The 21,608-nt window shown below is 32.3% G+C and overlaps 2 protein-coding genes across 4 annotated transcripts in view; one reads left to right on the top strand and one right to left on the bottom strand.

Moving 5' to 3' along the window:
* Positions 1-283: 283 nt before the first annotated feature.
* LOC100641767 (fer-1-like protein 6) lies at positions 284-10,318 on the top strand. 3 transcript variants are annotated; one of them, XM_019997608.1, is made up of 26 exons: positions 284-558; positions 608-737; positions 1,005-1,123; positions 1,428-1,598; positions 1,771-1,816; positions 1,988-2,065; positions 2,116-2,297; positions 2,712-2,951; positions 3,169-3,288; positions 3,495-3,656; positions 3,841-4,009; positions 5,302-5,366; positions 5,426-5,560; positions 5,648-5,896; positions 6,083-6,118; positions 6,187-6,449; positions 6,714-6,856; positions 7,188-7,336; positions 8,261-8,445; positions 9,027-9,165; positions 9,240-9,336; positions 9,383-9,470; positions 9,549-9,639; positions 9,684-9,793; positions 9,838-9,985; positions 10,040-10,318. In XM_019997608.1, exons 1-26 carry the CDS (start codon positions 421-423, stop codon positions 10,082-10,084), a joined length of 3,498 nt encoding a protein of 1,165 aa, XP_019853167.1. In that variant the 5' UTR covers positions 284-420; the 3' UTR covers positions 10,085-10,318. The 3 variants fall into 3 exon arrangements, with proteins under 3 accessions (XP_019853167.1, XP_019853166.1, XP_019853165.1); XM_019997607.1 differs by having other exon boundaries at positions 9,383-9,639; positions 9,838-9,903; positions 9,948-9,985; XM_019997606.1 differs by having other exon boundaries at positions 9,383-9,639.
* Positions 10,319-11,221: 903 nt separating this feature from the next.
* LOC100641639 (myoferlin-like) overlaps positions 11,222-21,608 on the bottom strand; it is an 18,292-nt gene continuing 7,905 nt past the window's right edge. The window contains exons 15-40 of the mRNA XM_019997590.1: positions 21,302-21,451; positions 20,506-20,790; positions 20,121-20,247; positions 19,516-19,637; positions 18,891-19,061; positions 18,668-18,713; positions 18,415-18,492; positions 18,183-18,364; positions 17,675-17,914; positions 17,304-17,423; positions 16,917-17,078; positions 16,348-16,516; positions 15,645-15,709; positions 15,454-15,588; positions 15,108-15,356; positions 15,020-15,055; positions 14,689-14,951; positions 14,253-14,395; positions 13,756-13,904; positions 12,954-13,138; positions 12,453-12,591; positions 12,278-12,374; positions 11,972-12,231; positions 11,818-11,927; positions 11,630-11,777; positions 11,222-11,575 (exon numbers count right to left, since the gene is read on the bottom strand). Of these exons, the coding sequence (XP_019853149.1) occupies positions 11,531-11,575; positions 11,630-11,777; positions 11,818-11,927; positions 11,972-12,231; positions 12,278-12,374; positions 12,453-12,591; positions 12,954-13,138; positions 13,756-13,904; positions 14,253-14,395; positions 14,689-14,951; positions 15,020-15,055; positions 15,108-15,356; positions 15,454-15,588; positions 15,645-15,709; positions 16,348-16,516; positions 16,917-17,078; positions 17,304-17,423; positions 17,675-17,914; positions 18,183-18,364; positions 18,415-18,492; positions 18,668-18,713; positions 18,891-19,061; positions 19,516-19,637; positions 20,121-20,247; positions 20,506-20,790; positions 21,302-21,451 (3,876 nt within the window). The 3' untranslated portion in view covers positions 11,222-11,530. The remainder of the gene's footprint in view (positions 11,576-11,629; positions 11,778-11,817; positions 11,928-11,971; positions 12,232-12,277; positions 12,375-12,452; positions 12,592-12,953; positions 13,139-13,755; positions 13,905-14,252; positions 14,396-14,688; positions 14,952-15,019; positions 15,056-15,107; positions 15,357-15,453; positions 15,589-15,644; positions 15,710-16,347; positions 16,517-16,916; positions 17,079-17,303; positions 17,424-17,674; positions 17,915-18,182; positions 18,365-18,414; positions 18,493-18,667; positions 18,714-18,890; positions 19,062-19,515; positions 19,638-20,120; positions 20,248-20,505; positions 20,791-21,301; positions 21,452-21,608) is intronic.

The following is a 21,608-nucleotide window of genomic DNA, read 5'->3' as shown; positions in this document are numbered from 1 at the left end:
AATTTATTAAAAATTCAAAATTGAATGGAATTAGCTCAAAGTTGATGCACAGCATAAAGATATGTACAGTATGTGTATCAGAAAAAATTATAAAAATGTAGATTCCTTTTCTAACAATTTTGAAATACCCTGGTCTATGGCCCAATTTTTGAGCAACTTAACAATCTACTGACAAGAAGCTGCATGCATGACTACTATGCTAAATTCCTGTGGGAAACCCTGGTACTACATGTACATGTATATAAATTTAAACTTTATATTTTGTTGCTGATCATTTAGGTTTCTCACCTTGGGATTTGGAGCAAAAACCCATGGTCTGACTCTACTGGTAAAGTGAAGGAGGATCGTGATGGCTTTAAACTCCCTCCTGGGTGGGAGTGGGAGGATGAGTGGGATAGGTTTATTGGTGACTGGGAGGTCATGACAAGTATAGACACTGGAGAGTATCAGACTCAAAGAGGATCCAGGAAATACGAAGAAAAGATTTACGAGTATCAGTCTAGAATGCCTTTCTCCAACTGGCCATCCGATGAGAATGAGTCAGAGTGGAAGAACGAAGTAATAAATAATTGGTTTCATGGAGCCTTTCACTCACTTTCCTTATTAGGAAGGTCATTCGCTAAGTTATTATACTGAAGACTCAAGGCAAGTTAGAGACACATTGGAACTACCTGATGGCTGGGAGTGGGACTCAGAATGGAGCATAGCCCCTCCACACAGAGGGACAGATAAAGATGGTATGTCTCATTTAAATTGCATGTACATTACATAAAGTATCTTGGCTTTTTGTGTACATGTACATTGATTATACACATTAAGTAAATGTAATTTTGGCAAATACATAAGTTTTAATTTGGCAAATCTGTGGCCACTTAAACCATTGGGCATGTCTGTAATAGATTATTTTGGCAGGTTTTATTTGGTAAACACTAAATTCTTTCTCCTCCAAAATTACTAGCTAACATGTACATGTATACGGTATTATTTTACATGTATATTTACAGGATGGGAGTACAAAGGATTATTACTGGCAAGTGGATGGGCTCCTCGTTCAAGGAAGAGCATTACAAGAAGAAGACTCTGGAATAGGACTAGAATTCAAACTGGTGATGCATTCATAAAAGTATGTCACTATTTGATCAGAATCAGTTCAAACCTTCTAAATGTCATAAGTATGATGCATGTATATGTGTTGGAAAATGTAATAAAAATTCTCTCCTAGTCATTTAGACAAAATTTTGCCAGATAAACTGCACAGGAACTTTGGCCAGATTTAATATTTATCTAAAATTTAGTGATAATTAGCTAAAATGCAATAAAATACTCAGTAATTTTCACCTAAAAATAAGTAAAAAATTTTGGCAAATTTCACCTAAAATTAGATGATATACATGTATTTAAAAAGGAGTGCAATTTCTTATTTTTAGACTTCTACTGGTGATAAATATAAAGGATGGGAGTATGCTCATATCAGTAGCAGTACATATCATCAGGAACACAGTCCATTGTTTGGAAAAAGAAGACGTCGTTACCTTCGAAAGATTAAAACAAAAACACAAGCCAAACTATCTAATCCACCAAGATTTATTTTCCCTGAAGTAAATGAAATGAGCCATACATGTATATCAAAATACATGTACACATACAGTTTTAATGTGACGTGCTACAATGATTTCATATTGTACAATATTCATTTATGCATTCAAATGAATTACATACATTTATGAATTTGTTGTTTTGTTATAAGGTTTTTGTGAATATTTCCTATAGCATCAGCAAGTTCAAGTTCCGCCACGTCTTTATTTTCCAATGAAAGGTATGAGTTCATTGTATAGTCATGCATGTACATGTACATGTAATGTAATATTATAAGCTGCTAGGAGCCTCAGCCTTTTCTTTAGCCTATAAAGTATTCTCTTGTCACATTTACAAGTACTTGTACCGTGTACATGTTTAGCATATTAATGTACATCTATCTCTATACAAGGTCTGTTTAAGTATGAGCTACGAGTTTACTTATATCAAGCACGTGATTTGTATGCTGGAAATTCTACTGGATTATCTGGTTAGTTTGCAGTTCATCATTGAGACCATATCTGCATGTACATTAAATAGATCCATACTGTATTGTATCCTTTGAGCATTACAGCCAAACGACACGCGAGATCAATCAAACTCTTACTCCATTGTGGGACCACACTTGTGTTTTTGATGATATTAAGATGTTTGGTAGTCCGTCTGATGTCAAGGGATCTCCTCCTAAAATTATGATTGAGATATTTGATAAAGATAACGTGGTGAGTATTATGAGTGGATGTTAATGAGTGCATTTTCAGCATTTGCACTACATGTACTCATACAGGGACAGACATTAGGGGCTAAAACTATGACACCATTCCTTGAGAGCTGAAGCCTTTGGCTCCCATTTAATATGGGGTGGGGTATTATATGATATGATAATTTTTGTAGAAAAGCTTTAAATTATAAAGAGACTACTCATAAGAGCCTGGTTTACACTTGCCATTAAATGCAATACAAATGAACACAAGATTAAATTTTGGCCAATTTTGTGTCAGCTTCAAAGTGTTTTTGCATTAATGCCTATGCAGTTTTGATCGTTTTGTTAAATGTAAACCTAGCTTAAGAGTGCTTGACCATGTATAGCCATATCGACCCATTAGGTTATGAACATTGTACATGTATTTGTTTAGGGTAAGGATTACCTTGGTTATGTTGAATGCTATCCAATTGTACGTATTAATGAAAACCAGCAACAAAGGAGACAGGTGTCATTGGAAGAGACAGAAGAAGTCCTTCATGTTCCCTTTTCCCTTGAAGGAGCTGAGCCAGTTGATGAGCCAAAGGATCCAGTTACGTCTCTCTCTTGGTATCAGGTCACACGGTATGGTCGCTATGCTGGACAACTCTTAGCTGCTTTTGAGCTGTTCCTTGTAAGTTGCTAGAGTGCTACCATTAATGTTAATCACATTTACATTGTATTCTGTATATATAGTGTTGTTTTAGTTACAACTACATGTATGAGACTTTTAGTTAGTAATATAGTTAGTATTGAATATTTATTCTCATTCTAGTTAGACTTATTAGAATTATGAAAATGAAACTCATCTACTATTTTTGATGATTTCTAAATCAAATGATTCATTTTAGGTTGATAGTGTTTGTCCTCCTCCTATACTTGAAAGAGACTATGGTGAAACTGATAAAAAGAAGTGGTGGTACACTGTTCCTCATGGCATTAGACCAGAGTATGAGACCAAGACTATTAAAGTGAGTACCAATAAGAGCCTATGTACATGTATGTGTATTATATAAGTCTATTGCTACAAGCATATAAACATGTATTGTATGCATGAATTTTAAGTACATATTCCTGGCATATGATTAAGTGATGGTGATTATCATTATTGTTTATATCAAATTATTTATTATTATTGTTACATATGGTTATAATTTTATTGCTTTTTTGTTGACAGATATTGTGCTGGGGTGTTCGAAATCTTAAGAAGTATAGATTGGGATCTGTAACGTCACCTTTTATTAAGGTCGAGTGTGGAGGTGTGACAAAAAAGACTAATCACATTATTGACACTAGGAGGAATCCTAACTTTACTGATGGCCCAATTATCATGGAACTGGTTAGTATAATTATTATTAGTAATATTAATGAGACAACACATTTGCTAATAAAAGTAATTATAATTATCTACTCTTGTTGTTATACTTTTTAAAATTTATTGGGAACATGGGCTCCTGGGAACATATTCAAGACATTATTTAGAAGTTAGTTCTGCTTTACATTCTCTTTCATACACAATGTAGAAACTACCAGTTAATCCACTGTATTGCCCTCCACTCAATATTTATCTTTATGATAAAAGAGCATTTGGACAGAAACCACTGATAGGAACTTATTCTGTTCAGATAACTGAAGACAGTCCTACTGAGACTGATAGACCCAGTCTCCGGCACAATCCTTTAGAAACAGCAAGTAATAATTACTATAATGATTTATTTGCACACATTGTATAGTTTTAATAATTTTTGGGAATATGACTATTTAGCACTGATATTGGCATATATATTATTGTGCTATGACATACAGACATAGTGACATGTACAATGAATATACATCTACATGTAGTCAGGGTTTCTCACAGGATTTTGGCATGATGCTCATGCAGCTTCTTGTTAGTGAATTGTCAAGTTGATATACAGGATAAAATTGCAAGAAGAGAATTCTCCAATTTTATAGTTTTATTCTGATACGTTGTATGCATACATATCCTTATTAATTTTGAGTTGATTCTAAACAAATTTGAATTTTTTATGAATCTTTTAAGTTGCTCAAAAAATTGGGCCAACGACCAAAGGCTATAATGGCTTAGTCAAGTGGAGCCTGACCCTTGCATAAGTCAGGCCCGCCTGACTAATAATGGCTAGGGCAAAATTTCTATTTTTATAATTTTTTTCTGATACATATACATGTTCTTATGCTGTGTAAAAAATTTAGCATATTCTGATTGAGTTTGAATTTTTTTGTGAATTTTAAAAGTTGCTCAAAAATCAAGACTGTTAACAACCAAAGGCTATCCTTTGGGTCTTTGGCAAAATTTTTTCAAAATTGGCTAAGACAACATTCTCTATTTTTATCATTTTTATACACATACATGTCCTTAATGCTGTGTATCAATTTTGAGCAGATTCTCATTAAATTAAATTTTTGTGAATTTTTAAGGCTTTTTTTAAATGGCTAAGACAGAATTCTCCATTCCTTTTATTTTTTTTGATACATATACATGTCCTTATGTTGTGTTAAAGTTTTAACTGCTTGCATACATGTACCATATTACCTTGAATAAAAGCCGGATGTGAATAAACGCCAGGGTAGCAATGGACTTCAACTATAAATACACATAGCTAGCCTATAAGTAATTCAGTAGCCTTGTGGATACTGCCTCAAGTTCCTGAAGTCAAATGCTTAAAGTCATGGGTTCAAATTCCACTCTGAACCCAAGTTTTTTTTTTTGAGGTCCAAATACCATTTTAGGAAATAGATGCCCGGGCTTTTATTTAAGAAAATACAGTATATGCATACTTATGTTGTGTAGAAATTTTAAACTGATTCTAATCAAAGCTGAATTTTTTGTAAATTTTACAAATGTCATTTGTACTGTATTGTATTGCTTGTCAGCTGCTGTTTAGCTCATTTAGCATGTTTTGCAGGAAACCCTGCCTGTGTGTAGTATTGTTTTACTGTACATAATTTTTATGCATTTGCAGATACACTGAGGCAAAGAAAAACCAAACAAGGACAAGTTGCTATTGATATGGAAACTTTCTTAGATGTAAAAATTATTTTTTTCTTACTCTCAATGCCAAAAATTTATTTTTTATCATTATTTAGGAAGACCCAGACTATATTAAGGACAGTAGGTTTGACTGGTGGACTAAGTACAGATTAGCTGTCTTAAAAGCAACAGGTAGTAAACTTCAAGATTCTGAAATAGAATATGTTAATGAAAATCATGATCGCTTGAAAGTAAGGAAATGTAATTAAAATGAGATAGTGACAAACTGTCTGGTAGCAATTATAATTATTATTATTTTATTATTATTGTTATTTTAGCTCTTTCATCATGAATTGGAAAAAGAGCCAAGGTTTCATAATTTCAGTGACGTTGTCAAGAGTTACCCTCTGTATCGTGGTAAAGGATCAATTGCATTCGATGATCCATCAGAGAACACTAGATTTGCTGGTACTTTCAAGGGACACATTACAGTTAAAAGGGGAAAGCACACAGCAAATGAGTTTGACCATAAATACATTCCAACAAAGGATTTATGTCCTGTTGTAATTAGAGTTTATGTTGTTGAAGTAAGTAAAGTTTGTCACTATATTACTATAATATCACAATAATATATACATGTAGCAATAATAAATAATAATAATAATAATAATTTTTGGGAGTTTTTTTGGTTTTGTAATTATAAGTAGTAATAATGATAATGATGATTATTCAAAAAATATCACTATTATAAATACTTTTTTATTTACTAACAGGGAATAGGACTGCTACCACTGGATCCTAATGGCAAAGTTAGTACACACTATAAATAATAATGCATTCCTAAATATTAATTCTCTCTTCCTCTTTAATTTTCTAGTCTGATCCATATCTTAGACTCAGCATTGGGAAATGTGTTATGGATGATGCTGACAACTTTGTTCCTAATTCATTAAATCCAGTTTTTGGAAAGATGTTTGAGCTATCAGCCACCCTCCCTCTTGATCATACTCTTAAAATTCAAGTACTTGATCATGATTATGGTTCAAGGGATGATTTCATCGGCCAAACTGAAATAGATATTGAGAACCGGTTTATTTCTCGGTACAGAGCTAGTTGTGGCATACCAGAAACCTTCTCAAAGTAAATGAATGAAATTTAATTGCATATGCAATGTATCTATATGAGATATTGATGCATGGCATGTATTACAGTTGTAGTTTATATAGAGTATCTCATTTATTGTAAAGCTAGTAATTTCAAGATGTTAAAATTTTTGACAAATTGCTAAATTTTGGCAAATTTGTCTGTGCATGATGATTTAAAATCATGGAGCATTTGGCTATCAAAGCATCAAATTTGGACTCCAAAATTGCCAGTTATACTGTTCTTTTTTGTCTTGTGTAGGAATGGTCCTAATCACTGGAGGGATACAGATTTACCCACTGATATATTAGATTGGTATTGTAAAGTTAATGGCTTGAAAGAGCCAGTAAGAACTGCTAATGGTCTCATTTATAATTATGACGAATACACAATAAATCATACAGGTACAGATAAATAAAACATTAACTTTATAAAAAGATTAACTATAATAAATTTGAAATACTTCAATAACTTACATGTGCATGTATATGAAACTGATGATTGAAAAGGCTACAAATTTTTGTTAGTTTTTCTGATGCAAGTTAATTTTTAATCATGCTAAGCAAAAAATTTGAACCATATTATTATTGATGAAATCTATGAAAGTGCTCTATTGTTCCTGTTATATGGAAAATGTGTGTGCATACAATGCATGTACATGTACATTGTAATTACAAATAAATTTCATTTAATTTTGTGATGTTAATTAATGATATATTGCCATATTTTTAATAGATTTGAAGCCATATATGCGACAGCATAAATATGTTGGATCACCTATACAACAAATAGCGTTAGCATTGCTTAGAAGAGAAAATGTATTAGTTCATGAACACGTTGAAACTAGAACACTGGAAAACCCTAACCAACCTGGAATATCACAAGTGAGTTTATAAAAACATTTTCCAATACATATACATGTATTGTAAATGTTCAAATAAAAGCCTGGGCGTTTATTTCTTTCCAGGGCAAAAAAAGTTGCGTAAAATTAAAAAAAGAAAAAGTAAGACTGGGATTTGAACCCAGAACTTTAGGTTTAATCCGCTTAGCTGAACAAGTTAGGCCATTTGGGACACTCTAAAGATTATGGACCTATATTGAGTAAAATATGCGTATCTATACTTGGAGATTCTTAGTGCCAGGCGTTTATTCAAGCCCAGCCTTTATTTAAACATTTACAGTACTTATGTTATGCAGAAAGTTTGAACTAATTCCAATCAAGTATGGACAATTTATGAATCTTTAAATTTCCTCCCAAAATCTGGCCAAAGTCCCTGTAATACAGGGACATTGGCCAAATATCATTAAAAATGATTAGGAAAGAATTCTCCATTTTTATAATTTTTTTCTGATGCATATACATGTTCTTGCATTGTGTAGAAAGTTTAAGCTAACTCTGATTAATTTTAAATTTTTTATAAATTTTTCAAATTGCTTGTATATAGGGATTTTAATGCCTGTACAGGGATTTGGCCAAATTTTACCAAAATTGAAGAAAAGAGAGTTGCTCAATTTTATTGCATTTCCTATTACATATACTTCTACTTATGTTGTGAAGAAAATTTGAACTGAACTCTCCCCTCCATCTCTAAAAATCTTCCAAGCAGGAATGCATATTTTGCCTAGTAAAGGTACCCTAGCATTTAGATTGCTACAAATAGTGTGTACTTAAGGTTGTGGGTTTCATTCCAAGTTTTTGTATTGTTATTTCATTTTGTGCAATTTTTCCCCTGTTAATAAATAAACACCCAGGCATATTTAATTGAGAAAATTTGGTACTATTGCTTTTAATTTTTGTCTTATTCTAGGGTTCACTGCGTATGTGGGTGGACATATTTCCAAAGAGTTACAATCTTCCTCCTCCTGTTGATATATCACCGCGAAAACCTGAGGACTATGAGCTAAGAGTCATAGTTTATGATGTAAAGGATGTCAAGTTGGCTGACTATAATCCAGTGACTGATGAGGAAATGTCTGATATTTATGTGAAAGGGTGAAGCTATTTTTATGTAATTATATGTAACGGCATAAACCAGCTTTTGGGATATTATGTTGCATTCTACCATATAGGGGTATATTTCATGGAGATTTAATTTTGCTAATTTCACGGTTTTAAAAAAATTTGTGAAAATTTTTATTTATGAAAATTATTTTTTACCATACTAATAATGGTCAGTAGAAGAAAAAAAGCAAAAATTTTTCCTGTGAATAGGTGGAAAGGTGATTTTTGTGAAGTATTTTCCCTGGGAAATAACCCCCTATACAGTATAGTAAATGGTGCTGCTACATAATTATATTAATATTTGAACAGTGGGCGGCTGTATAGTGGAAAATTTTGTTGATTTTCTGGTTTTCCAGAAAGCACCAAACCTTTCAATTGTTACCAATATTAGCTAACATGTTTAAGATTGTTAAATTTCAAAAAAGCAATTTAACCAACCAGCTTCTCAAAGTAGCCAAAATTTCTCACCTCGGCTTCAATAATTCCTATTACATGTACACATGTATATGTATCAAAAAATTTAACCTTCTCTCTCTTTCTTTTTTCTTCCCTATACTTGTTTCACTTTTTAGTTGGTTGAGAGGGCAAGAGGAAACACAAAAAACTGATGTTCACTATCGTTCGTTTGATAGAGAAGGAAACTTTAATTACAGATTTGTGTTCCCATTTCAGTATTTACCAGCTGAGAAGAGAATCGTTGTCTCAAAGAGAGTATGTGTGTAACTTTATTGTATATTTAATGTTGTTTTTCTCTCCTTTTTTATCTTTATGTGATTTTACCTTAGAAATTTTTCGATGTTAATAAAACAGAAATTCGAGCTCTCCCTTACCTCACCATTCAAGTTTGGGACAATGACAAGTTCAAGTTTGATGACCACCTTGGCAAGTCATGTACATGATCATTGCTTTGTTTACTTTCACATTTCAGGAACAGTTGAGTTTGATTTGACAGCTATACAACAAGGAACTAGAACTTCGTCCTTCTTAGATCAAATAATGAGTATTGGCTCAAATATATCATACTCAGATCAAAAAAGTACTGACTCATCAAATACTTCATCCAAACAAATCCTGACTACTTCTGCCTCTAAAACATCATTGAACCAAGTTCTGAATACTTCTGACTCTACTGATAATCTTTTTGAGAAGAAGAGAATCAGAAGATGGTGGCCTCTTGCTGATGAAGTAATGATAATATTGCCAGTGTTGTACTAATGTAAGTTGTATAGGGTATGATTGAGTTAGAATTGCAAATACTGACAAAAGAAGAAGCTGAATTGTCACCAGCTGGTAAAGGACGGGATGAGCCTAACATGAACCCATACCTTCCACCTCCTCAGTAAGTCAAAAACTATAGGTAATAATTATCATTATCTATTGCAGGCGACCTGAAACATCATTCTTTTGGTTGACATCTCCTCTAAAGACATTTAAACACATAATATGGAAGTATTATAAATTTCACATTATTATTGGCATTTTTGTTGTCCTAGCTGTGGTTGGGGTAATTGTATTCATCTATTCAGCTCCAGTATGTCATAACATGATATGGTCATTCTTTACATTATTGCTCTTTGTTTCTTAGGATTATTTGGCTCAGTATCTTCTGGATCGATTGCTTCCATTGTAAAAATTTTAATCATGCATCAGTTGCTGTTGTGATATTTTATATTTTATATTTTTATAATGTGCCCTATAGTTTAAATTTTTTTTTGAACTAAACAGAAACAGTTATTATTTCAAATAGCAATATTATACAACAATACAACTGATTTTACTTTGAACAATTCCTCCCAAGTTTGTTTCAATTTGTTATACTTTTTTATTTCTCTTCATTGCACAATTCATTTTGTGTGTACATTCATAAATGAAAAACTTACAATTTTGTAGACTTCTTTTTCTTTTCTCTGTGATTTTTTTAATTTTATAAGCTACAATTGAAAGCAACTAAACTCATTATCATGCTTTTTAGATCTAAATATTTTAATACTTTATAGATAGGCTCTCATCATTTATATATGATCATTGATAAAAGCTCAACACTCTTTTCGTTTTTTTTGTCTCAGTTTTATATGGCTTCAGTTTAATGATTTCTGCATTGATAGCATTCATAAAATATAAATACTTTAATATTCAGTTCACTGCTATTGCATTTACCATTTTAAAACAGTCATTATATTGCTTCATAATAAGAATCAAGTAAAAAATATTTGTCAAAACTTGCATATATATGAATGGCTTAAGTGTTATGCATTTGTTGCAATATTGTGACAAAAGCATATCCCTCATAATGTCAGTTTTGTATATATCTCAGTAAGCATGAATAATCATGTTTCAGTTAATTCAATAAACATGACAGTTTCTTTTTACATAAATAAAGTCCACTCTTGATAAGATGTATATATGTGTCACAATTAAAATTTGTCTATTTTTCCTTAAAATAAGCTAAATCTTAAACTGCATGTTTATAAACATGTTATTGTTAAATATAGCTATATTATGTAAATAACTAACATGATACATGCAATACCAGTGAATTAAAGTATTTTTATTCTATGAATGCTACTAATGCAGAAGTCAGCCATACAAAAAGTAAAAGAATAAGGATAAGAAAAAAATGTTGAGCTTTTATCAAAGCTGATATATTAATAGTGAGAGCCTAGTATTAGAAATATTCAGATCTAAAATGCATGACAATGACATAGATATTAGAGTACAGGAAATTATCATGACAATGATGACAATATCTATGATGATGAGAGCTTAGTTGCTTTCAATAATTCAATTGTAGCTTATAAAATCAAAAAAAAACTATGGAGAAAAAAAAGAAGTCTAAAAAATTGTAAGTTGTTTATTTATTAATGAACACATGAAATTAATTGTGTAATAAAGAGAAATAAGAAAAATAATGAATTGAAACAAACTTGGTATTGCCGTATATTACTATAATGCTGTTTGAAATAATAACTATTCTGTTTAGTTCAAGGAAAGTATTTTAAAATTTAGAGTATAGAGCACATTATAAAAATATAAAGTATAAAATATCACAACAGCAACTGATGCATGATTAAAATTTTCACAATGGAAGCAATCGATCCAGAAGATACTGAGCCAAATAATCCTAAGAAACAAAGAGCAATAATATAAAGAATGACCATATCATGTTATGACATACTGGAGCTGAATAGAGGAATACAATTACCCCAACCACAGCAAAGATAACGAAAAAACCAATAATAATGCGACACTTATAATACTTCCATATTATGTGTTTAAATGTCTTCAGAGGAGATGTCAACCAGAAAAAAGATGTCTCAGGTCGCCTACAACAGATAATAATATTACCTATTGTCCTTGACTTACTGAGGAGGTGGAAGGTATGGGTTCATGTTGGGCTCATCACGTCCTTTACCAGCTGGTGACAATTCAGCTTCTTCTTTTGTCAGTATTTGTAATTCTAACTCAATCATACCCTATACAACTTACATTAGTACAACACTGGCAATAATATCATTACTTCATCAGCAAGAGGCCACCATCTTCTGATTCTCTTCTTCTCAAAAAGATTATCAGTAGAGTCAGAAGTATTCATAACTTGGTTCAATAATGACGTTTTAGAGGCAGAAGTAGTTGAGATTTGCTCGGATGAAGAATTTGATGAGTCAGTACTTTTTTGATCTGAGTATGATATATTTGAGCCAATACGCATTATTTGGTCTAAGAAGGATGAAGTTCTAGTTCCTTGTTGTATAGCTGTTAAATCAAACTCAATTGTTGCTGAAATGTGAAAGTAAACAAAGAAATGATCATGTACATAACTTACCAAGGTGGTCATCAAACTTGAACTTGTCATTGTCCCAAACTTGAATGGTGAGATGGGGACGAGCTCGAATTTCTGTTTTATTAACATCAAAGAATTTCTAAGGTAGAATCACAAAAGGATAAAAAGGGACAGAAAAAATCAACATTAAATATACAATATAAAGTTACACACATACTCTCTTTGAGACAATGATTCTCTTCTCAGCTGGTAAATACTGAAATGGGAACACAAATCTGTAATTAAAGTTTCCTTCTCCATCAAATGAACGATAGTGAACATCAGTTTTTTGTGTTTCCTCTTGCCCACTCAACCAACTAAAAAGCGAAACAAGTATAGGGGGGGGGGGAGAAAGAGAAAGAAGGTTAAATTTCCTTTGGTACATGTAATAGGAATTATGGAAGCGAAGCAAAGGTGAAAATTTTTGTTAAATTGTCTAATTTGATAGGCTGGTTGGTTTTTGGTAATTTAACAATCTTTACTAAATATTGGAAACAATTGGGTTTGGTGCTTTCTTGAAAATCAAAAAAGATCCACAAATTTTCCACTATAGTGTCCACTGTTCAAATATTAATATAATTATGCAGCAGCACCATTTAATCAGTTCTATAGAATGCAACATGATATCACAAGAGCTGGTTTATGCCGTTACATATAATTACATAAAAAATAGCTTTACCCTTTCACATAAATATCAGACATATCCTCATCAGTCACTAGATTATAGTCAGCCAACTTGACATCCTTTACATCATAAACTATGACTCTTAGCTCATAGTCCTCAGGTTTTCGCGGTGATATATCAACAGGAGGAGGAAGATTGTAACTCTTTGGAAATATGTCCACCCACATACGCAACAAACCCTAGGGTAAACAAAAATTAAAAGCATAAGCATAAAATTTTCTCAATTAAATTTGACTGGGTGTTTATTCTTGAACAGAGAAAAAATTGCACAACCTTGAGATTAGAGGGTTGCACACAGTATTTGGAGCAATCTAAATGCTAGGGTATCTATACTAGGCAAAATATGCATTTCTATAGGGAAGATATTAGAGTTGGAGGAGAGAAGTTCAGTTTAAATTTCTACACAACATAAGTACAAGTGTATGCATTATAAAATTGAGCATTTCTCTTTTCTTCAATTTTGGTAAAACCCCTGTACAGGGACTAAAATCTCTATACAGGAGCATTTTTTAAAATTTATAAAAAATTCAAAATTAATCGGAATCAGCTCAAACTTTCTACACAATATAAATACATGTATATGCATCAGAAAAAATTATTAAAATGGAGAATTCTGTCCTAGTCATTTTTAATGAAATTTGGCCGATGTCCCTGTACTATAGTACAGGGACTTTGGTTAGATTTTGGAGGAACTTTAAAGATTCATGAATTGTCTACACTTGATTGGAATCAGCTCAAACTTTCTGCATAACATAAGTACATGTACATGTATTAGAAAATGTTTCCCTGAACTCACTTGTGATATTCCAGGTTGGTTAGGGTTTTCCAGTGTTCTAGTTTCAACGTGTTCATGGACTAATACTTCTTCTCTTCTAAGTAATGCTAACGCTATTTGTTGTATAGGTGATCCAACATATTTATGCTGTCGCATATATTGATTCAAATCTATTAAAAATATGGGAATATGAATCATTAATTAGCATCACAAAATCAAATGAAATTTATTAGTGTCATTTGTAATTACAATGTACATGCACATGCATTGTATGCACAAACATTTTCCATATAACAGGAACAATAGAGCACTTTTGTAAATTTCATCAATAATAATATGGTTCAAATTTTCTCCATAGCATGATAAGGGCATTAACTTGCATGAAAAAAAGTAATAAAAATTTGTAGCTAATTCAATCATCACTTTCACAGTTACATATACATGTGCATGTAGCAGTAAGTTATTGAAGTATTTTATCGTTAAATTTTTTGTAAAATAAATATTTTATTAATCTGTACCTGCATGATTTATTGTGTATTCGTCACAATTATACTTGATACTGTTAGCAGTTATTACTGGCTCATTTAAGCCATTAACTTTACAATACCAATCTAATATATCAGTGGGTAAATCTGTATCCCTCCAGTGATTAGGACCATTTCTACACAAGACAAAAAAGAACAGTACAACTGGCAATTTTGAAGTGTATAATTTTGGCAAATTTGATGCTTTGATAGCCAAATGCTCCATCATTTAAAATCATTATGCACAGACAAGTTTACCAAAATTTAGCAATTTGTCAAAATTTTACCCTTTGAAAATTACAAACTATATGATGCGTGAGCTACTCCATATAAACTAAGTTACATGTTACATGTACAATTGTAGTACATGCCATTAATACTCATATAGATACATGTACATTGCGTATGCAATTAAATTTCGTTCATTTACCTTGAGAAGGTTTCTGGTATGCCACAACTAGCTCTGTACCGAGAAATGAACCTGTTCTCAATGTCAATTTCAGTTTGGCCAATGAAATCATCCCTTGAACAGTAATCATGATCAAGTACTTGAATTTTAAGAGTATGATCAAGAGGGAGGGTGGCCGATAGCTCAAACATCTTTCCAAAAACTGGATTTAATGAATTAGAAACAAAGTTGTCAGCATCATCTATAACACATTTCCCAATGCTGAGTCTAAGATATGGATCAGACTAGAAAATAAAAGAGGAAGAGAGAATTAATATTTAGGAATGCATTATTATTTATAGTGTGTACTAACTTTGCAATTAGGATCCAATGGTAGCAGTCCTATTCCCTGTTAGTAAATAAAACAGTATTTATAATAGTGATATGTACATCTTACTTACTTCAACAACATAAACTCTAATTACAACAGGGCATAAATCCTTTGTTGGAAAGTATTGATGGTCAGAGTCTATCTCTGTGTGCTTTCCCCTTTTAACTGTAATGTGTCCCTTGAAAGTACCAGCAAATCTAGTGTTCTCTGACGGATCATCAAATGCAATTGATCCTTTACCACGATACAGAGGATAACTCTTGACAACGTCACTGAAATTATGAAACCTTGGCTCTTTTTCCAATTCATGATAAAAGAGCTAAAATAAATAATAATAATTATATAATTATTACATTATAATTATAATTGCTACCAGTCAGTTTATCACTATCTCTTTTTTAATTGCATTTTCTTACTTTCAAGCGATCATGATTTTCATTAACATATTCTGTTTCAGAATCTTGAAGTTCACTACCTGTTGCTTTAAAGACAGCTAATCTGTACTTAGTCCACCAGTCAAACCTACTGTCCTTAATATAGTCTGGGTCTTCCTAAATAATGATAAACATAAATTTTGGCATTGAGAGAAAGAAGAAATAGTTTTTACATCATAGAAAGCTTCCATATCAATTGCAACTTGTCCTGACTTGCTTTTTCTTTGTCTCAGTGTATCTGTAAATTATGTACAATAAAACAGTACTATACACAGGCAGGGTTTCCTGCAAAGCAACAAAAAAGGCGCTTCCTCAATGCCACATGTAAAAAATGGCTGCTCAGAACAAAAATAAAACAAACAAAAATTTCTAATCCTGCTTAGAACAAACATTTTTCCAGACAAAATATACCCGCTATACAGTAAGGACATGTATATGTATCAGAAAAATGGAGAGTTCTATCTTAGCCATTTTCGACAAAATTTGGCTACAGACCAAAGGCTATCCTTTGGTTGTAGGCCCAATTTTTTGAGCAATTCAAAAGATCCATAAAAAATTCAAATTTGTTTAGAATCAACTTAAAATTGATAAGGATATGTATGTGTACAATGTATCAAAAAGAAATATAAAAATGGGGAATTCTCTTCTTGCAATTTTATCCTGCATATCAACTTGACAATCCACTAACAAGAAGCTGCATAAGCATCATGCCAAAATCCTGTGAGAAACCCAACTAGATGTATATTCATTGTACATGTCACTATGTCAGTGCAATGTATGTCATAGCACAAAAACATATACCAAATCAGTGCTGAATAGTAATATTCTCAAAAATTTATACAATGTGTGCAATTAAATCATCATAATTATTATTACTTGCTATTTCTAAAGGATTGGGCTGGGGACTGGGTCTATCAGTCTCAGCAGGACTGTCTTCAGTTATCTGAACAGAATAAGTTCCTATTAATGGTTTCTGTCCAAACGCTCTTTTATCATAAAGATAAATATTGAGTGGAGGGCAATACAGTGGATTAACTGGTAGTTCCTACATTGGGCATGAAAGAAAATGTAAAGCAGAATTAAATCCTACCAGGAGCCCATGGGAGCCCATGGGCTCCTGATCCTACATGTAAATAATGTATAATGTTCACAATAGAATTTTAAAAGTAATGACAAGAGTAGATAATTACTTAAGGCTAGTTTATATAATGACATTAGGCCAATGTACCATCAATTTTTAATCAAAAAGTATGGGCCATTTGACCTTTTGATGCATGCTTTCTGCTAGAATAGAACCAGATTTTATTCCAGTGTCTACATAACATCAGGACTTGCGTAATATTGTAAACCAGCATTTACTCTTGTTAGTAATTATAAGCAAATGCGTATTGCATGTACTTCATTTATTCTCTTATTAATATTATTAATAAAATTATTATACTAACCAGTTCCATGATAATTGGGCCATCAATAAAGTTAGGATTCCTCCTAGTGTCAATAATGTGATTAGTCGTTCTTACCACACCTCCACACTCAACCTTAATACAAGGTGATGTCACACATCCCAATTTATACTTCTTAAGATTACGAACACCCCAGCACAATATCTGTCAACAAAAAAGCAATAAAATTATAACCATGATACATGTAACAACAACAATAATAATAATAAATAAATAAATAAATAAACAATAATATTAATCACCATCACTTAATTATATGTCAGGAATATGTACATAAAATTCATGCATACAATACATGCATATATGCTTGTAACAATAGACTTATATAATACACTGTATAGGCACATCGGTACTTATTGGTATACTCACTTTAATAGTCTTAGTCTCATACTCTGGTCTAATGCCATGAGGAACAGTGTACCACCACTTCTTTTTATCAGTTTTGTCATATTCTCTTTCAAGTATAGGAGGAGGACAAACACTATCAACCTAAAATGAATCATTGATTTAGAAATCATCAAAAATAGTAGATAAGTTTCATTATTGCTGCATGGTCTCATTTTTATAATCATAACAAGTCTAACTAAAATGAGAATGAATAACTAACTACATGTATATTACTAACTATAAAAGCCTTATACCAAGAGTGGATGTACATGTAGTTGTAACTAAAACAACACTATTATACAGAATACAATGTAAATGTGATTAACATTAATGGTAGCACTCTAGCAACTTACAAGGAACAGCTCAAAAGCAGCTAAGAGTTGTCCAGCATAGCGACCATACCGTGTGACCTGATACCAAGAGAGAGAAGTAACTGGATCCTTTGGCTCATCAACTGGCTCAGCTCCTTCAAGGGAAAAGGGAACATGAAGGACTCCTTCTGGCTCTTCCAATGACACCTGTCTCCTTTGTTGCTGGTTTTCATTAATACGTACAATTGGATAACATTCAACATAACCAAGGTAATCCTTACCCTAAACAAAATACAATGTTCATAAGCTATTGGGTGAATATGGCTATGGTCAAGCACTCTTACTGAGTATAACTACTTTATAATTTAAAGATTTTCTACAAAAAAAAATAATTACATGTATGTCACAAAATACCCAACCCCATAGTCAATGGGAGCCAAAAGACTTTAGCTCTCAAGGAATGATGTCATAATTTTAGCCTGTCCCTGTATGAATACATGTAGTCCAAATGCTGAAAATGCACTCATTAACATCCATTCATAATACTCACCACGTTATCTTTATCAAATATCTCAATCATAATTTTAGGAGGAGATCCCTTGACATCAGACGGACTACCAAACATCTTAATATCATCAAAAACACAAGTGTGGTCCCACAATGGAGTAAGAGTTTGATTGATCTCGCGTGTCGTTTGGCTGTAATGCTCAAAGGATACAATACAGTATGGATCTATTTAATGTACATGCAGATATGGTCTCAATGATGAACTGCAAACTAACCAGATAATCCAGTAGAATTTCCAGCATACAAATCACGTGCTTGATATAAGTAAACTCGTAGCTCATACTTAAACAGACCTTGTATAGAGATAGATGTACATTAATATGCTAAACATGTACACAGTACAAGTACTTGTAAATGTGACAAGAGAATACTTTATAGGCTAATGAAAAGGCTGAGGCTCCTAGCACCTTATAATATTACATTACATGTACATGTACATGCATGCATGACCATACAATGAACTCATACCTTTCATTGGAAAATAAAGACGTGGCGGAACTTGAACTTGCTGATGCTATAGGAAATAAAAACCTTATAACAAAACAACAAATTCATAAATGTATGTACATGTACGGTAATTCATTTGAATGCATAAATGAATATTGTACAATATGAAATCATTGTAGCATGTCACATTAAAACTGTATGTGTCCATGTATTTTAATATACATGTATCATTCATTTCATTTACTTCAGGGAAAATAAATCTTGGTGGATTAGATAGTTTGGCTTGTGTTTTTGTTTTGATCTTTCGAAGGTAACGACGTCTTCTTTTTACAAACAATGGGCTGTGTTCCTGATGATATGTACTACTACTGATATGAGCATACTCCCATCCTTCATATTTATCACCAGTAGAAGTCTAAAAACAAGAAATTGAACTGTGATAATACAGTGTTTGAGAACCTGGGGCAGGAGGGGCTAGACCCTGCCAGGAACAGTGTTGGTACTGCCCGCATTTAAAATATATTTTAGGTTTTCAATCAAGTTTATGTGATGATTGAGTAAATTAGGTGAAATTTAAAAAATATAACATATTTTAAAATATATTCTTCCCCCATTTTAGGTGAAAATTGCCAAAATTTTTCACTCTTTTTTAGGCAAAAAATTACTGAATATTTTATTTAATTTATCACTTAATTTTAGATGAACATTTTCATAATCTTCAAAATTTGGCGATATTTTCTGTTAAGTATTTTTGGCAAAATTTTGTCAAAATGACAAGGAGAAAATTTTTATTTCATTTTCTGATGCATGAATGCATACGTATGATAATTAGAAAGTTTGAACTGATTCTGATCAAAATAGACACATACTTTTATGGTTGCATCACCAGTTTGAATTCTAGTCCTATTCCAGAGTCTCCTTCTTATAATGCTCCTCCTTAAATGAGGAGCCCAGTCACTTAATAATAAATCTAATCCTTTGTACTCCCATCCTGTAAATATACATCTAAAATAATACCATGTACATGTTCATGTACATGTAGTTAGTAATATTTAGTGCTATGATAATACACTATTATGGTGGTTTAAGTGGCTACAAATTAGCCAAATTAAAACTTACCAATTTATAGCTATCTGCCAAAATGACATTTACTTAATAATGTGTATAACCAAGTGTATACAAAGAGCCAACATTGTATTAGTTAGGCATAAGAGAGAAGGAACTAATTTATTGTAAAATTTTAAAAGTACTTTATGTAATAAACCATAGGGTGCCTTTTTTTGAGGGCTATAGGTTTCGCGGATTTTAATTTTGCAGATTTAATTTTTGTAAATTTATGCCGTGCGCCATCTTGTACTGTATTAATTTGATTGTTGCGGGAGTAATTTGAAAATCGCAAAATGCACAAAATTTACAGCCCTTGAAAAAAAGGCACTCTACAGTAAGTACATTATGCAATTTAAAAGAGATATACCATCTTCATCTGTCGCTCTGTGTGGGGCTATGCTCCATTCTGAGTCCCATTCCCAGCCATCAGGTTGTTGCAATGTATCCCTAACTTGCCTTGAGTCTTCGGTATAATAATTTAATGAATGACCTTCCTAATAAGGAAAGTGAGTGAAAGGTTACATAAAAGCAATTATTGTACAGTGGGAAATTTTGGAGGGAATTAAATTTGGTGAATTTGGCACTTTGATAGCCATTCAGCAAAATAAATATATGGCATTTTGATCCATTAAGCACATGCTCAATGGCATGTGGCCACAAATTCGCCAAAATAAAATCTGCCAATCACCAAAATTTAGCAATTTGCCAAATTTAATTCCCTCCAAAATTTCCTGCCATACTGTATTTCTTACTTCGTTCTTCCACTCTGAGTCATTCTCATCAAATGGCCAGTTAAAGGGAGGCTTTTTATTTCTAGACTGGTACTCGTAAATCTTTTCTACATATTTCCTGGATCTTCTTCGAGTCTGATACTCTCCAGTGTCTATACTTGTCATGACCTCCCAGTCACCAATAAACCTATCCCACTCATCCTCCCACTCCCACCCAGGAGGGAGTTTAAAGCTATCACGATCCTCTTTCACTTTACCAGTAGAGTCAGACCATGGGTTTTTGTTCCAAATCCCAAGGTGAGAAACCTAAATGATTAGCAACAAAATATAAACATTTATATATACATGCAAGTTGCTAAAAAATTGGGCCAATGACTAAATGCAAGAGTAGATAAATAGCCTTTCATCTTTGGCCAAATAATATCAAAAATTGCTAGAAGAGAATTCTCTATTTTTACAATTTTTTCTGATACACATACATGTCCTTATGCTGTGAATCAACTCTGAGCTGATTCTGATCAAGTTTGAATTTGTTACGAATTTTTAGAGTAGCTCAAAAATCAGGCCAATGAATAGGAGAGAATTCTATTTTTTATAATTTTTTTAGATACATATAAATGTCCATATGTTGTATACAATGTTTGAACTGATTCTAATAAAAAACTGTTTTTTATAAATAAAATTTTAAAAGTTACTCTGAATGCCATACACTGTATTGTAGCTAGTGCATAAAGCATGCTATCTTAGCATGCTTTGTGGGAAACCCTGTGTGTAGTACAAGACATAAACAAATGCATAATAAAAATAACAATTGAACCTCATTTTCATATGTTTCAGCAAACATAGCAACATCTGCACTCATATTTTGTTTCCATTCTGATTCGAGCCCCAGCCATAGTTTAATTCTAATTAAAGCCCCTGCTGGCTCAGCGTTTTCTAGCTCTTCTTCATTTTCAACAGCTGGAGGCTAGAGAAGGTATATTATTATCATTTACCAATACAGTAATAATAATGACACTACAATCTACATGTACAATACATTGTCAAACTAATGATATTAATACAAGAGACTTAGGGACTAAAGACATAATTATGGGAGATGAATAATCTATTACTATAAATGT

The sequence above is a fragment of the Amphimedon queenslandica genome, unplaced genomic scaffold (assembly GCF_000090795.2).
Source record: "Amphimedon queenslandica unplaced genomic scaffold, v1.1 AMPQUscaffold_13362, whole genome shotgun sequence".
NCBI classification, from domain to species: Eukaryota; Metazoa; Porifera; class Demospongiae; order Haplosclerida; family Niphatidae; genus Amphimedon; species Amphimedon queenslandica.
Note: the sequence above shows the minus strand (reverse complement) of the source record. Positions and strands in the feature narration are given on the sequence as shown.